This window comes from Tachyglossus aculeatus, unplaced genomic scaffold (assembly GCF_015852505.1).
Source record: "Tachyglossus aculeatus isolate mTacAcu1 unplaced genomic scaffold, mTacAcu1.pri scaffold_101_arrow_ctg1, whole genome shotgun sequence".
Taxonomy (NCBI): domain Eukaryota; kingdom Metazoa; phylum Chordata; class Mammalia; order Monotremata; family Tachyglossidae; genus Tachyglossus; species Tachyglossus aculeatus.
The window spans coordinates 391,535-409,958 of record NW_024044842.1 but is presented as its reverse complement, the minus strand read 5'-3'; the positions used below and the strand labels follow the sequence as shown (position 1 = coordinate 409,958).

At 40.5% G+C, this 18,424-nt stretch overlaps 1 protein-coding gene across 1 annotated transcript in view; it reads left to right on the top strand.

The window, feature by feature from the left end:
- PHF1 (PHD finger protein 1) overlaps positions 1-18,424 on the top strand; it is a 53,715-nt gene that overhangs the window by 10,424 nt on the left and 24,867 nt on the right. Inside the window, exons 2-3 of the mRNA XM_038742184.1 lie at positions 1,108-1,261; positions 15,186-15,267. Coding sequence (XP_038598112.1) covers positions 1,127-1,261; positions 15,186-15,267 — 217 coding nt within the window. The 5' untranslated portion in view covers positions 1,108-1,126. The remainder of the gene's footprint in view (positions 1-1,107; positions 1,262-15,185; positions 15,268-18,424) is intronic.

Sequence of the window (18,424 nt, the reverse complement as noted above, 5' to 3'; positions counted from 1 at the left end):
CGGGGCAACCCGGTGACCTCGGATCCCTCCCAGCGCTCAGCACAGTGCCTGGCACATAGTAAGCGCTTAACAGGTTCATTCAGTCGTATTTATTGAGCGCCTACCGTGTGCAGAGCACTGTACTGAGCGCCTGGGAAGCCCAAGTGGGCAACCAATACCATCATTATTATGATTATTCTTATTTTAAGCCAGGTTCATTCAGCCGTATTTATTGAGCGCCTACCGTGTGCAGAGCACTGTACTGAGCGCTTGGGAAGCCCAACTGGGCAACCAATACCATCATTATTATGATTATTATTATTTTAAGCCAGGTTCATTCAACCGTATTTATTGAGCGCCTACTGTGTGCAGAGCACTGTACTGAGCGCTTGGGAAGTCCAAGTGGGCAACCAATACCATCATTATTATGATTATTATTATTTTAAGCCAGGTTCATTCAACCGTATTTATTGAGCGCCTACCGTGTGCAGAGCACTGTACTGAGCGCTTGGGACGTCCAAGTGGGCAACCAATACCATCATGATTATTATTTTAAGCGCATGCACACGCACCCACTCGCACTGTGAGCCCCCCGCGGGGCAACCCGATGACCTCGGATCCCTCCCAGCGCTCAGTACAGTGCTTGGCACATAGTAAGCGCTTAAGAAATACCATCACCGTCATTATTATTATTATTTTAGGCACATACACACTCTCACCGTGAGCCCCCCGTGGGACAATATCTGATGACCTTGGATGTCTCCCAGCGCTCAGCACAGTGCCTGGCGCATAGTAGGCGCTTAACAGGTTCATTCAACCGTATTTATTGAGCGCCTACCGTGTGCAGAGCACTGTACTGAGCGCCTGGGAAGTCCAAGTGGGCAACCGATACCATCATGATTATTATTTTAAGCGCATGCACACGCACACACTCGCACTGTGAGCCCCCCGCGGGGCAACCCGGTGACCTCGGATGTCTCCCAGCGCTCAGTACAGTGCCTGGCGCATAGTAAGCGCTTAACAAATACCATCATCGTTATTATTATCGATAATAAATGCCGTTTTTATTGAATCTGAGGGGAGCAGCGACCCCCCCGCCCCCCGACTTCTGTCCGTCGTCTACTACAGGAGCCTGCCTGAGGATGTGATGGCCCACCCGCCCCGGCCCAGCCGCGCCGCGCCCCCGGCCGGGCCCCCGCGGGCCGGCCCGCGCCTCTGGGAGGGCCAGGACGTCCTCGCCCGCTGGACCGACGGCCTCCTCTACCTGGGCACCGTCAAGAAGGTGAGGGCCCACCGGGCTACTTACTGAGCGCTTCCGGGGCGCGGAGCACTGCGCTGAGCGCCGGGGAAAATCCGCGTCGGCAACGGTCCGCGTGGGCACGTCGGCTGCCACGAAGCAGCGTGGCCCGGTGGGGAGAGCCCGGGCTTTGGAGTCCGAGGTCGTGGGTTCGAATCCCGCCCCCGCCACGCGGCTGCTGGGTGACCTCCTCTGGAAAATTATTACATTGACCCGTCCTTATCCATTCTATTTATTTGATTCTGTTGGTATCGTCGTCAGTCGTATCGATTGAGCGCTTACTACGTGCGGAGCGTCCTCGTCAATCGTATTTATTGAGCGCTTACATCATCATCCTCATCAGTCGTATTTATTGAGCGCTTCCTCTATTTGATTCTGTTAGTATCGTCGTCAGTCGTACCGATTGAGCGCTTACTATGTGCGGAGCGTCCTCATCAGTCGTATTTATTGAGCGCTTCCTCTATTTGATTCTGTTAGTATCGTCGTCAGTCGTATCGATTGAGCGCTTACTGTGTGCGGAGCATCCTCATCATCAGTCGTATTTATTGAGCGCTTATCGTCGTCAATCGTATTGATTGAGCGCTTACTGTGTGCGGAGCATCCTCGTCAATCGTATTTATTGAGCGCTTACTCTATTTGATTGTTAGTATCGTTGTCAGTCGTATTGATTGAGCGCTTACTATGTGCGGAGCATCCTCGTCAATCGTATTTATTGAGCGCTTGCTCTATTTGATTCTGTTAGTATCGTCGTCAGTCGTATCGATTGAGCGCTTACTATGTGCGGAGCATCATCATCCTCATCAATCGTATTTATTGAGCGCTTACTCTATTTGATTCTGTTAGTATCGTCGTCAATCGTATTGATTGAGCGCTTACTATGTGCAGAGCATCACCATCCTCATCAATCGTATTTATTGAGCTCTTACTCTATTTGATTCTGTTAGTATCGTCGTCAGTTACATTGATTGAGCGCTTACTATGTGCAGAGCATCCTCATCAATCGTATTTATTGAGCGCTTACTCTATTTGATTCTGTTAGTATTGTCATCAGTCGTATTGATTGAGCGCTTACTATGTGCGGAGCATCACCATCCTCATCAATCGTATTTATTGAGCGCTTACTCTATTTGATTCTGTTAGTATCGTCGTCAGTCGTATTGATTGAGCGCTTACTATGTGCGGAGCCTCATCATCCTCATCAATCGTATTTATTGAGCGCTTACTCTTTGATTCCGTTAGTATCATCGTCAGTCGTATTGATTGAGCGCTTACTATGTGCGGAGCATCCTCATCAATCGTATTTATTGAGCGCTTACTCTGATTCTGTTAGCATCGTCGTCAGTCGTATTGATTGAGCGCTTACTATGTGCGGAGCATCACCATCCTCATCAGTCGTATTTATTGAGCGCTTACTCTATTTGATTCTGTTAGTATCGTCGTCAGTCGTATTGATTGAGCGCTTACTATGTGCGGAGCATCATCATCCTCATCAATCGTATTTATTGAGCGCTTACTCTTTGATTCCGTTAGTATCGTCGTCAGTCGTATTGATTGAGCGCTTACTATGTGCGGAGCATCCTCATCAATCGTATTTATTGAGCGCTTACTCTGATTCTGTTAGTATCGTCGTCAGTCGTATTGATTGAGCGCTTACTATGTGCGGAGCATCATCATCCTCATCAGTCGTATTTATTGAGCGCTTACTCTATTTGATTCTGTTAGTATCGTCGTCAGTCGTATTGATTGAGCGCTTACTATGTGCGGAGCATCCTCATCAATCGTATTTATTGAGCGCTTACTCTGATTCTGTTAGTATCGTCGTCAGTCGTATTGATTGAGCGCTTACTATGTGCGGAGCATCCTCGTCAATCGTATTTATTGAGCGCTTCCTCTGATTCTGTTAGTATCGTCGTCAGTCGTATTGATTGAGCGCTTACTGTGTGCGGAGCATCCTCATCAATCGTATTTATTGAGTGCTTACTCTATTTGATTCTGTTAGTATCGTCGTCAGTCGTATTGATTGAGCGCTTACTATGTGCGGAGCATCACCATCCTCATCAATCGTATTTATTGAGCGCTTACTCTATTTGATTCTGTTAGTATCGTCGTCAATCGTATTGATTGAGCGCTTACTGTGTGCGGAGCATCCTCATCAATCGTATTTATTGAGCGCTTACTCTATTTGATTCTGTTAGTATCGTCGTCAGTCGTATCGATTGAGCGCTTACTATGTGCGGAGCATCCTCATCAATCGTATTTATTGAGCGCTTACTCTATTTGATTCTGTTAGTATCGTCGTCAGTCGTATCGATTGAGCGCTTACTATGTGCGGAGCATCCTCATCAATCGTATTTATTGAGCGCTTACTCTGATTCTGTATCGTCGTCAGTCGTATTGATTGAGCACTTACTATGTGCGGAGCATCCTCATCAATCGTATTTATTGAGCGCTTATCGTTGTCAATCGTATTGATTGAGCGCTTACTATGTGCGGAGCATCATCATCCTCATCAATCGTATTTATTGAGCGCTTACTCTGATTCTGTTAGTATCGTCGTCAATCATATTGATTGAGCGCTTACTATATGCGGAGCATCACCATCCTCATCAATCGTATTTATTGAGCGCTTACTCTATTTGATTCTGTTAGTATCGTCGTCAGTCGTATCGATTGAGCGCTTACTATGTGCAGAGCATCATCATCAATCGTATTTATTGAGCGCTTACTCTGATTCTGTTAGTATCGTCGTCAATCGTATTGATTGAGCGCTTACTATGTGCGGAGCATCATCATCAATCGTATTTATTGAGCGCTTACTCTGATTCTGTTAGTATCGTCGTCAGTCGTATTGATTGAGCGCTTACTATGTGCGGAGCATCACCATCCTCATCAATCGTATTTATTGAGCGCTTACTCTGTTTATTTGATTCTGTTAGTATCGTCATCAGTCGTATTGATTGAGCGCTTACTGTGTGCAGAGCATCATCGTCATCAATCGTATTTATTGAGCACTTATCGTCGTCAATCATATTGATTGAGCGCTTACTACGTGCGGAGCATCATCATCCTCATCAATTGTATTTATTGAGCGCTTACTCTATTTGATTCTGTTAGTATCGTCGTCAATCGTATCGATTGAGCGCTTACTATGTGCGGAGCATCGTCATCCTCATCAATCGTATTTATTGAGCGCTTACTCTGATTCTGTTAGTATCGTCGTCAGTCGTATTGATTGAGCGCTTACTATGTGCGGAGCGTCCTCGTCAGTCGTATTTATTGAGCGCTTACTCTGTTTATTTGATTCTGTTAGTATCGTCGTCAGTCGTATTGATTGAGCGCTTACTATGTGCGGAGCATCCTCATCAATCGTATTTATTGAGTGCTTACTCTGATTCTGTTAGTATCGTCGTCAATCGTATTGATTGAGCGCTTACTATGTGCGGAGCATCATCATCCTCATCAATCGTATTTATTGAGCGCTTACTCTATTTGATTCTGTTAGTATCGTCGTCAATCGTATTGATTGAGCGCTTACTGTGTGCGGAGCATCACCATCCTCATCAGTCGTATTTATTGAGCGCTTACTCTGATTCTGTCAGTATCGTCGTCAGTCGTATCGATTGAGCGCTTACTATGTGCGGAGCATCCTCATCAATCGTATTTATTGAGCGCTTACTCTATTTGATTCTGTTAGTATCGTCGTCAGTCGTATTGATTGAGCGCTTACTATGTGCGGAGCATCCTCATCAATCGTATTTATTGAGCGCTTACTCTGATTCTGTATCGTCGTCAGTCGTATTGATTGAGCACTTACTATGTGCGGAGCATCCTCATCAATCGTATTGATTGAGCGCTTATCGTTGTCAATCGTATTGATTGAGCGCTTACTATGTGCGGAGCATCATCATCCTCATCAATCGTATTTATTGAGCACTTACTCTGATTCTGTTAGTATCGTCGTCAATCATATTGATTGAGCGCTTACTATATGCGGAGCATCATCATCCTCATCAATTGTATTTATTGAGCGCTTACTCTATTTGATTCCGTTAGTATCGTCGTCAGTCGTATTGATTGAAGGCTTACTATGTGCGGAGCATCCTCATCAATCGTATTTATTGAGCGCTTACTCTGATTCTGTTAGTATCGTCGTCAGTTGTATCGATTGAGCGCTTACTATGTGCGGAGCGTCCTCATCAATCGTATTTATTGAGCGCTTACTCTTTGATTCTGTTAGTATCGTCGTCAGTCGTATTGATTGATTGAGCGCTTAGTACAGTGCTCTGCACATAGTAAGCGCTCAATAAATACGATTGATTGATTGATTGAGCGCTTACTATGTGCGGAGCATCCTCATCAATCGTATTTATTGAGCGCTTACTCTGATTCTGTCAGTATCGTCATCAGTCGTATTGATTGAGCGCTTACTATGTGCGGAGCATCACCATCCTCATCAATCGTATTTATTGAGCTCTTACTCTATTTGATTCCGTTAGTATCGTCGTCAGTCGTATTGATTGAGCGCTTACTATGTGCGGAGCATCATCATCAATCGTATTTATTGAGCGCTTACTCTGATTCTGTTAGTATCGTCGTCAGTCGTATTGATTGAGCGCTTACTATGTGCGGAGCATCCTCGTCAATCGTATTTATTGAGCGCTTCCTCTGATTCTGTTAGTATCGTCGTCAGTCGTATTGATTGAGCGCTTACTGTGTGCGGAGCATCCTCATCAATCGTATTTATTGAGCGCTTACTCTGATTCTGTTAGTATCGTCGTCAGTCGTATCGATTGAGCGCTTACTATGTGCGGAGCATCATCATCAATCGTATTTATTGAGCGCTTACTCTATTTGATTCTGTTAGTATCGTCGTCAGTCGTATTGATTGAGCGCTTACTGTGTGCAGAGCATCATCATCAATCGTATTTATTGAGCGCTTACTCTATTTGATTCTGTTAGTATCGTCGTCAGTCGTATTGATTGAGCGCTTACTATGTGCAGAGCATCACCATCCTCATCAATCGTATTTATTGAGCGCTTACTCTGATTCTGTTAGTATCGTCGTCAATCGTATTGATTGAGCACTTACTGTGTGCAGAGCATCATCATCCTCATCAATCGTATTTATTGAGCGCTTCCTCTATTTGATTCTGTTAGTATCGTCGTCAGTTGTATTGATTGAGCGCTTACTATGTGCGGAGCATCCTCATCAATCGTATTTATTGAGTGCTTACTCTGATTCTGTTAGTATCGTCGTCAGTCGTATTGATTGAGCGCTTACTATGTGCGGAGCATCACCATCATCAATCGTATTTATTGAGCGCTTACTCTGTTTGATTCTGTTAGTATCGTCGTCAGTCGTATTGATTGAGCGCTTACTATGTGCAGAGCATCACCATCATCATCAATCGTATTTATTGAGCGCTTCCTCTATTTGATTCTGTTAGTATCGTCGTCAATCGTATTGATTGAGCGCTTATTATGTGCGGAGCATCCTCATCAATCGTATTTATTGAGTGCTTACTCTGATTCTGTTAGTATCGTCGTCAGTCGTATTGATTGAGCGCTTACTATGTGCGGAGCATCACCATCATCATCAATCGTATTTATTGAGCGCTTACTCTGTTTGATTCTGTTAGTATCGTCGTCAGTCGTATTGATTGAGCGCTTACTATGTGCAGAGCATCACCATCATCATCAATCGTATTTATTGAGCGCTTCCTCTATTTGATTCTGTTAGTATCGTCGTCAATCGTATTGATTGAGCGCTTATTATGTGCACAGCATCATCATCATCAATCGTATTTATTGAGCGCTTATCGTCGTCAATCGTATTGATTGAGCGCTTACTATGTGCGGAGCATCGTCATCCTCATCAATCGTATTTATTGAGCGCTTACTCTGATTCTGTTAGTATCATCGTCAGTCGTATCGATTGAGCGCTTACTATGTGCAGAGCATCATCATCATCAATCGTATTTATTGAGCGCTTACTCTATTTGATTCTGTTAGTATCGTCGTCAATCGTATTGATTGAGCGCTTACTATGTGCGGAGCATCATCATCAATCGTATTTATTGAGCGCTTACTCTGATTCTGTTAGCATCGTCGTCAGTCGTATTGATTGAGCGCTTACTATGTGCGGAGCATCACCATCCTCATCAATCGTATTTATTGAGCGCTTACTCTATTTGATTCTGTTAGTATCGTCGTCAGTCGTATTGATTGAGCGCTTACTATGTGCGGAGCATCACCATCCTCATCAATCGTATTTATTGAGCACTTACTCTATTTGATTCTGTTAGTATCGTCGTCGGTCGTATTGATTGAGCGCTTACTATGTGCGGAGCATCATCATCCTCATCAGTCGTATTTATTGAGCGCTTACTCTGATTCTGTCAGTATCGTCGTCAGTCGTATCGATTGAGCGCTTACTATGTGCGGAGCATCCTCATCAATCGTATTTATTGAGCGCTTACTCTATTAGATTCTGTTAGTATCGTCGTCAGTCGTATTGATTGAGCGCTTACTATGTGCGGAGCATCCTCATCAATCGTATTTATTGAGCGCTTACTCTGATTCTGTATCGTCGTCAGTCGTATTGATTGAGCACTTACTATGTGCGGAGCATCCTCATCAATCGTATTTATTGAGCGCTTATCGTTGTCAATCGTATTGATTGAGCGCTTACTATGTGCGGAGCATCATCATCCTCATCAATCGTATTTATTGAGCGCTTACTCTGATTCTGTTAGTATCGTCGTCAATCATATTGATTGAGCGCTTACTATATGCGGAGCATCATCATCCTCATCAATTGTATTTATTGAGCGCTTACTCTATTTGATTCCGTTAGTATCGTCGTCAGTCGTATTGATTGAAGGCTTACTATGTGCGGAGCATCCTCATCAATCGTATTTATTGAGCGCTTACTCTGATTCTGTTAGTATCGTCGTCAGTCGTATCGATTGAGCGCTTACTATGTGCGGAGCATCCTCATCAATCGTATTTATTGAGCGCTTACTCTTTGATTCTGTTAGTATCGTCGTCAGTCGTATTGATTGACTGAGCGCTTAGTACAGTGCTCTGCACATAGTAAGCGCTCAATAAATACGATTGATTGATTGATTGAGCGCTTACTATGTGCGGAGCATCCTCATCAATCGTATTTATTGAGCGCTTACTCTGATTCTGTTAGTATCGTCATCAGTCGTATTGATTGAGCGCTTACTATGTGCAGAGCGTCATCATCCTCATCAGTCGTATTTATTGAGCGCTTACTCTATTTGATTCTGTTAGCATCGTCGTCAGTCGTATTGATTGAGCGCTTACTGTGTGCGGAGCATCACCATCCTCATCAATCGTATTGATTGAGCGCTTACTATGTGCAGAGCACTGTACTAAGCGCTTGGGAAGCCCAAATTGGCAACATCTAGAGACGGTCCCTACCCCACAGCGGGCTCCCAGTCTAAAAGGGGGAGACGGAGAACAAAACCAAACATACTAACAAAATAAAATAAATAGAATAGATATGTACAAATAAAATAAATAAATAGAGTAATAAATATGTACAAGCATATATACACTGTATATGCACTGTACTAAGCGCTTGGCACTGTACTAACAGCGCTTGCCACCTAATAAACGCTTCACAGAGACCATCATCATCATTATTTCTTTATTTTACTTGTACATATCTATTCTATTTATTTTATTTTGTTAATATGTTTGGTTTTGTTCTCCGTCTCCCCCTTTTAGACCGTGAGCCCACCGTGGGGCAGGGACCGTCTCCATAATGTTGCCAATTTGTCCTTCCCAAGCGCTCAGTACAGCGCTCTGCACACAGGAAGCGCTCAATAAATACGATGGATGAGGATGATGAAAATGGGGATTAATGTGAGCCCCCCCGTTGGACAACCCGATCACCTTGTATCCCCCCCAGCGCTTAGAACAGTGCTTGGCACATAGTAAGCGCTTAATACCATCATTATTATTATTCTCTGGGCCTCAGTGACCTCATCTGGAGAATGGGGATTAATGTGAGCCCCCCAGTGGGACAACCCCATCACCTTGTATCCCCCCCAGCGCTTAGAACAGTGCTTGGCACATAGTAAGCGCTTAACAAATACCATCATTATTATTAGTCTCTGGGCCTCAGTGACCTCATCTGGAGAATGGGGATGAATATGAGCCCCCCCAGTGGGACAACCCGATCACCTTGTATCCCCCCAGCGCTTAGAACAGTGCTTGGCACATAGTAAGCGCTTAACAAATACCATCATCATTATAAGCGCTTAACAAATATACCATCATTATTATTATTCTCTGGGCCTCAGTGACCTCATCTGGAAAATGGGGATGAATGTGAGCCCCCCAGTGGGACAACCCCATCACCTTGTATCCCCCCCCAGCGCTTAGAACAGTGCTTGGCACATAGTAAGCGCTTAACAAATACCATCATTATTATTAGTCTCTGGGCCTCAGTGACCTCATCTGGAGAATGGGGATGAATGTGAGCCCCCCCAGTGGGACAACCCGATCACCTTGTATCCCCCCAGCGCTTAGAACAGTGCTTGGCACATAGTAAGCGCTTAACAAATACCATCATCATTATAAGCGCTTAACAAATATACCATCATTATTATTATTCTCTGGGCCTCAGTGACCTCATCTGGAAAATGGGGATGAATATGAGCCCCCAAGTGGGACAACCCGATCATCTTGTATTCCCCCCCCCAGCGCTTAGAACAGTGCTTGGCACATAGTAAGCGCTTAACAAATACCATCATTATTATTCTTCTTCTCTGGGCCTCAGTGACCTCATCTGGAAAATGGGGATTAATGTGAGCCCCCCAGTGGGACAACCCGATCACCTTGTATCCCCCCCCCAGCGCTTAGAACAGTGCTTGGCACATAGTAAGCGCTTAACAAATACCATCATCATTATAAGCGCTTAACAAATACCATCATCATTATAAGCGCTTAACAAATATACCATCATTATTATTATTCTCTGGGCCTCAGTGACCTCATCTGGAAAATGGGGATGAATGTGAGCCCCCCAGTGGGACAACCCCATCACCTTGCATCCCCCCCAGCGCTTAGAACAGTGCTTGGCACATAGTAAGCGCTTAACAGATGCCATCATTATTATCATTATTAATATCTAGCGCTCAGTCCAGTGCTCTGCCCACAGTAAGCGCTCAATAAATACGATTATTATTATATATAATTATATAATAATATTATAAATTATTATTATCTAGCGCTCAGTCCAGTGCTCTGCCCACAGTAAGCGCTCAATAAATACGATTATTATATATATATATATGTAATATAATGATATTATAAATTATTATCTAGCGCTCAGTCCAGTGCTCTGCACACAGTAAGCGCTCAATAAATACGATTATTATATATATATATTATATAATAATATTATAAATTATTATTATCTAGCACTCAGTCCAGTGCTCTGCACACAGTAAGCGCTCAGTAAATACGATTATTATTATATATATGTTATATAATAATATTATAAATTATTATTATTTAGCACTCAGTCCAGTGCTCTGCACACAGTAAGCGCTCAATAAATACGATTATTATATATAGTATACTAATATTATAAATTATTATTATCTAGCGCTCAGTCCAGTGCTCTGCACACAGTAAGCGCTCAATAAATACGATTATTATATACATATTATATACTAATACTATAAATCATTATTATCTAGTGCTCAGTCCAGTGCTCTGCACACAGTAAGTGCTCAATAAATACGATTATTATATATAAATATTGTATACTAATATTATAAATTATTATTATCTAGTGCTCAGTCCAGTGCTCTGCACACAGTAAGCGCTCAATAAATACGATTATTATTATATACATGTTATATAATATTATAAATTATTATTATTTAGCACTCAGTCCAGTGCTCTGCACACAGTAAGCGCTCAATAAATACGATTATTATATATAGTATACTAATATTATAAATTATTATTATCTAGCGCTCAGTCCAGTGCTCTGCACACAGTAAGCGCTCAATAAATACGATTATTATATACATATTATATACTAATACTATAAATTATTATTATCTAGTGCTCAGTCCAGTGCTCTGCACACAGTAAGTGCTCAATAAATACGATTATTATATATAAATATTGTATACTAATATTATAAATTATTATTATCTAGCGCTCAGTCCAGTGCTCTGCACACAGTAAGCGCTCAATAAATACGATTATTATTATATACATGTTATATAATAATATTATAAATTATTATTATTTAGCACTCAGTCCAGTGCTCTGCACACAGTAAGCGCTCAATAAATACGATTATTATATATAGTATACTAATATTATAAATTATTATTATCTAGCGCTCAGTCCAGTGCTCTGCACACAGTAAGCGCTCAATAAATACGATTATTATATATAAATATTGTATACTAATGTTATAAATTATTATTATCTAGTGCTCAGTCCAGTGCTCTGCACACAGTAAGCGCTCAATAAATACGATTATTATTATATACATGTTATATAATAATATTAGAAATTATTATTATTTAGCACTCAGTCCAGTGCTCTGCACACAGTAAGCGCTCAATAAATACGATTATTATATATAGTATACTAATATTATAAATTATTATTATCTAGCGCTCAGTCCAGTGCTCTGCACACAGTAAGCGCTCAATAAATACGATTATTATATACATATTATATACTAATACTATAAATTATTATTATCTAGTGCTCAGTCCAGTGCTCTGCACACAGTAAGTGCTCAGTAAATACGATTATTACATATAAATATTGTATACTAATGTTATAAATTATTATTATCTAGTGCTCAGTCCAGTGCTCTGCACACAGTAAGCGCTCAATAAATACGATTATTATTATATACATGTTATATAATAATATTATGAATTATTATTATCTAGTGCTCAGTCCAGTGCTCTGCACACAGTAAGCGCTCAATAAATACGATTATTATATACATATTATATAATAATATTATAAGTTATTATTATCTAGCGCTCAGTCCAGTGCTCTGCACACAGTAAGCGCTCAATAAATACGATTATTATATATGTATGTATTGTATAATAACATTATAAATTATTATTATCTAGTGCTCAGTCCAGTGCTCTGCACACAGTAAGCGCTCAATAAATACGATTATGATTATATATATATTATATAATAATATTATAAATCATTATTATCTAGCGCTCAGTCCAGTGCTCTGCGCACAGTAAGCGCTCAATAAATACGATTATTATTACATATATATTATATAATAATAATATTATAACGTATATTACCTGTACATGTGTCTGTACATATTTATTACTCTATTTATTCATTTTACTTGTACGTATCTATTCGATTTATTTTATTTTGTCAGTAGGTTTGGTTTTGTTCTCCGTCTCCCCCTTTTAGACCGTGAGCCCGCTGTCGGGGTAGGGCCCGTCTCTAGACGTTGCCAACTTGGCCTTCCCAAGCGCTCAGTACAGTGCTCCGCACCCAGTAAGCGCTCAATAAATACGACTGATTGATTGATTGATTGATTATTGATTGATCTAGAGACGGTCCCTACCCATCAGCGGGCTCACGGTCCCGAAGTCTTACGTTGCCAACTTGTCATCCTCATCAATCGTATTGATTGAGCGCTTACTATGTGCAGAGCACTGTACTAAGCGCTTGGGAAGTACAAATTGGCGACACATAGAGACAGTCCCTACCCCACAGTGGGCTCACAGTCTAAAAGGGGGAGACAGAGAACAAAACCAAACATACCAACAAAATAAAATAAATAGAATAGATAGGGACAAATAAATTAAATAAATACATAGAGTAAAAAAAATACGTACAAACATATATACATATATACAGGTAACTTGCCAACTTGTCCTTCCCGAGCGCTCAGTCCAGTGCCGGGCACACCGTAAGCGCCCAATAAAGCGGCGTGGCTCAGCGGAAAGAGCCCGGCCTTTGGAGGCCGGGGTCCTGGGTTCGAATCCCGGCTCCGCCACTTGTCAGTTTGTACATATTTATTACTCTATTTATTTATTTTACTTGTACATTTCTATCCTATTTATTTTATTTTGTCGGTATGTTTGGTTCTGTTCTCCGTCTCCCCCTTTCAGACCGGGAGCCCGCTGTGGGGTAGGGACCGTCTCTATGTGTTGCCAATTTGTACTTCCCAAGCGCTTAGTACAGTGCTCTGCACATAGTCAGCGCTCAATAAATACGATTGATTGATTGATTGATTGATTGTTAGTATATTTTGTTTTGTTCTCCGTCTCCCACTTTTAGACCGGGAGCCCGCTGTTGGGTAGGGACCGTCTCTATGTGTTGCCAATTTGTACTTCCCAAGCGCTTAGTACAGTGCTCTGCACATAGTCAGCGCTCAATAAATACGATTGATTGATTGATTGATTGTTAGTATATTTTGTTTTGTTCTCCGTCTCCCCCTTTTAGACCGTGAGCCCGCTGTTGGGTAGGGACTGTCTCTATGTGTTGCCAATTTGTACTTCCCAAGCGCTTAGTACAGTGCTCTGCACATAGTAAGCGCTCAATAAATACGATTGATTGATTGATTGATTGATTGTTAGTATATTTTGTTTTGTTCTCCGTCTCCCCCTTTCAGACCGTGAGCCCGCTGTTGGGTAGGGACCGTCTCTATGTGTTGCCAATTTGTACTTCCCAAGCGCTTAGTACAGTGCTCTGCACATAGTAAGCGCTCAATAAATACGATTGATTGATTGATTGATTGTTAGTATATTTTGTTTTGTTCTCCGTCTCCCCCTTTTAGACCGTGAGCCCGCTGTTGGGTAGGGACTGTCTCTATGTGTTGCCAATTTGTACTTCCCAAGCGCTTAGTACAGTGCTCTGCACATAGTAAGCGCTCAATAAATACGATTGATTGATTGATTGATTGATTGTTAGTATATTTTGTTTTGTTCTCCGTCTCCCCCTTTCAGACCGGGAGCCCGCTGTTGGGTAGGGACCGTCTCTATGTGTTGCCAATTTGTACTTCCCAAGCGCTTAGTACAGTGCTCTGCACATAGTAAGCGCTCAATAAATACGATTGATTGATTGATTGATTGTTAGTATATTTTGTTTTGTTCTCCGTCTCCCCCTTTTAGACCGTGAGCCCGCTGTTGGGTAGGGACCGTCTCTATGTGTTGCCAATTTGTACTTCCCAAGCGCTTAGTACAGTGCTCTGCACATAGTAAGCGCTCAATAAATACGATTGATTGATTGATTGATTGTTAGTATATTTTGTTTTGTTCTCCGTCTCCCCCTTTTAGACCGGGAGCCCACTGTGGGGTAGGGACCGTCTCTATGTGTTGCCAATTTGTACTTCCCAAGCGCTTAGTACAGTGCTCTGCACATAGTAAGCGCTCAATAAATACGATTGATTGATTGATTCATTGATTGTTAGTATATTTTGTTTTGTTCTCCGTCTCCCCCTTTCAGACCGGGAGCCCGCTGTCGGGGTAGGGACCGTCTCTAGACGTTGCCAACTTGGACTTCCCGAGCGCTCAGTACAGCGCTCCGCACCCAGTAAGCGCTCAATAAATACGATTGATGATGATGACGGTGTCAGCTGGGTGACCTGGGGCCAGTCACTTCGCTTCTCTGGGCCTCAGTGACCCCATCCGGAAAATGGGGGTGAAGGCCGGGAGCCCCCCGGGGGGACCACCTGATCGCCTTGTCACCTCCCCGGCGCTTAGAGCGGTGCTCGGTACATAGTAAGCGCTTAATGAATACCACCGTTATTATTATTATTATTGTTATTAATAAATCCGATTGGATGAATGAATGAATGACGGAGACGTGCCCTCTGACCCCGGCTCGGCCCGCTGTCTCCCAGGTAGACGCCCCCCGTGAGGTCTGCCTGGTCCAGTTCGAGGACGACTCGCAGTTCCTGGTGCTGTGGAAGGACATCAGCCCCGGTAAGAGGGGGGCGGGCTCGCTGCCGGTCCTGGGTTCGAATCTCTCCGCACGCACGTATGCTTGTACGTAGTTGTCACTCCGTTCACTCTTAACTAACCACCTTGGGCCTTGTTGGCTTTAAGCGACCTGTATATCTGCATACACATGTGTACGTGTTTGTACGTATTTATTACTCCGTGTTATTTGTACCTATTTATTCTATTTCATTCATTCGTATTTATTGATACGATATTATATTTATTCATATTTATACATACACATTTATATGAATATTTATAACTATTCATATATAAATATATATTTGTAACTATTCGTATATGAATATATATTTATGCATTAATATTTATTGTTCTGTGCACGTGTGTATATGATTGTGCGTATTTATTACTCTATGTTATTGTTCTATGCACATGTGTATATGATTGTGCGTATTACTCTATGTTATTTGTACATATTTATTCTAATTCATTCATTCAATCGTATTTATTGATACGATACAATATTCATGCATATTTATACATGCACATTTATATAAATATTTATAGTTATATATTTATATATATTCACATATAAATATATATTTATAACTACATATATGAATATGTATTTATAAGTATATTTATGTATGAATATTTATTATTCTATACACAAGTGTATATGTTTGAGCATATTTATTACTCTATGTTATTTGTACATATTTATTTCATTCATTCATCCATTCAATCATATTTATTGATACGATACGATATTCATACATATTCATACATAAATATTTATAGATATATATTTATATATTCATATATAAATATATATTTATGAATATATTTGTATATGAATATTTATTATTCTATACGCATGTGTATGTTTGTACTTATTCATTACTCTGTTATTTGTACATATTTATTCTATTTCATTCATTCATTCAATCATATTGATACGATACGATATTTATGCATACTTATATACATTTGTATAAATATTTATAGTTATAGATTTATAACTATTCATATATAAATATATGTTTATGAATATATTTATGGATAAAGAGTTATCATTCTATACACATGTGTATATGTTTGTACGTATTTATTACTCTGTTATTTGTATATATTTATTCTATTTCACTCATTCATTCAATCGCATTTATTGATACGATACGACATTTATACATATTTATATGGATATTTATAGTTATATATTAATATATGTTCATATATCAATATATATTTCTAACTGTTCATATATAAATATATATTTATGAATGTGTTTATTTATAAATATCATTCTATACAGATGTGTATATGTTTGTACGTATTTATTACTCTGTGTCATTTGTACATATTTATTCTATTTCATTCATTCATTCAATCGTATTTATTGATAGGATATGATATTTATACATATTTACATAAATATTTATAGTTATATATTTACATATTCATATATAAATATGCATTCATAACTATTCCTGCATAAATATATTTATGAATATATTTACGTATGAGTGTTTATTATTCTATATAAATGTAAGTATCGATATTTATAGATATGATATTTATCAATATGTTTGAATGAATTGAGCGCTTACTGTGTGCAGAGCACTGTACTAAGCGCTTGGGAAGGACAAGTCAGCAACATCTGGAGACGGTCCCTGCCCAGCAGCGGGCTCACGGTCTAAAAGGGGGAGACGGACGACAAAACAAAACATATTAACAAAATGAAATAGAATCAGTGCTCTGCACACAGTAAGCACTCAATAAATACGACTGGATGAATGAATGAAGAGAATAAACATGGACAAATAAAATAAATAGAGTAATAAATACGTACAAACGTATATACATGGGTGCAGAGCACTGTACTAAGCGCTTGGGAAGTCCAAGTCGGCAACATCTAGAGACGGTCCCGACCCGACAGTGGGCTCACAGTCTAGAAGGGGGAGACAGACGACAAAACAAAACATATTAACAAAACGGTAATAAAATAATAGAATAGAATACATTATAAGAATAAATAATAGAATAAAATAAAAATGTTGTGATAGACACATTATTATTAATGATAACTCATCATTATTGTATTATGATTATTTATTATTGCATTATTAATAGATATTCATAATAATGACATTTATTAAGCGCTCACTATGTGCAAAGCACTGTATCATTGATACCCAATGATTATTCTATTTATTTTATTTTGTTTTTATGTTTTGTTTTGTCGTCCGTCTCCCCCTTCTAGACTGTGAGCCCGCCGTCGGGTAGGGACCGTCTCTAGATGTTGCCAACTTGTCCTTCCCAAGCGCTTAGTACAGCGCTCTGTGCACCGTAAGCGCTCAATAAATACGGTTGAATGAATGAATGAATAATAATGATGGTATTTATTAAGCGCTTACTATGTGCTAAGCACCATTCTAAGCAATAATGTGAGCCCGCTGTCGGGTAGGGACTGTCTCTAGATGTTGCCGACTTGTCCTTCCCAAGCGCTTAGTACAGTGCTCTGCACACAGTGAGCGCTCAATCATTCAACCGATTGAATGAATGAATGAATATTTCTTTATTTTATGTGTACATATTTATTCCATTTATTTTATTTTGTTAATATGTTTCGTTTTGTCGTCTAGTCTCCCCCTTCTAAACTGTGAGCCCGCTGTCGGGTAGGGACCGGCTCTAGATGTTGCCAACTTGTCCTTCCCAAGCGCTTAGTACAGTGCTCTGCGCACAGTAAGCGCTCAATAAATACGATTGAATGAATGAATGAATGAATATTTATTTATTTATTTATTTCTACATATTTTATTTTGTTAATATGATTTATTTTGTCGTCTGTCTCCCCCTTCTAGACTGTGAGCCCGCTGTCGGGTAGGGACCGTCTCTCTACGTTGCCGACTTGTCCTTCCCAAGCGCTTAGTACAGCGCTCTGCGCACAGTAAGCGCTCAATAAATACGATTGAATGAATGAATATTTATTTATTTCACTTGTACATATCTATTCCATTTATTTTATTTTGTGAATAAGTTTTGTTTTGTCGTCTAGTCTCCCCCTTCTAGCCCGTGAGCCCGCTGTCGGGTAGGGACCGTCTCTCTATGTTGCCAACTTGTCCTTCCCAAGCGCTTAGTACAGCGCTCTGCCCACAGTAAGCACTCAATAAATACG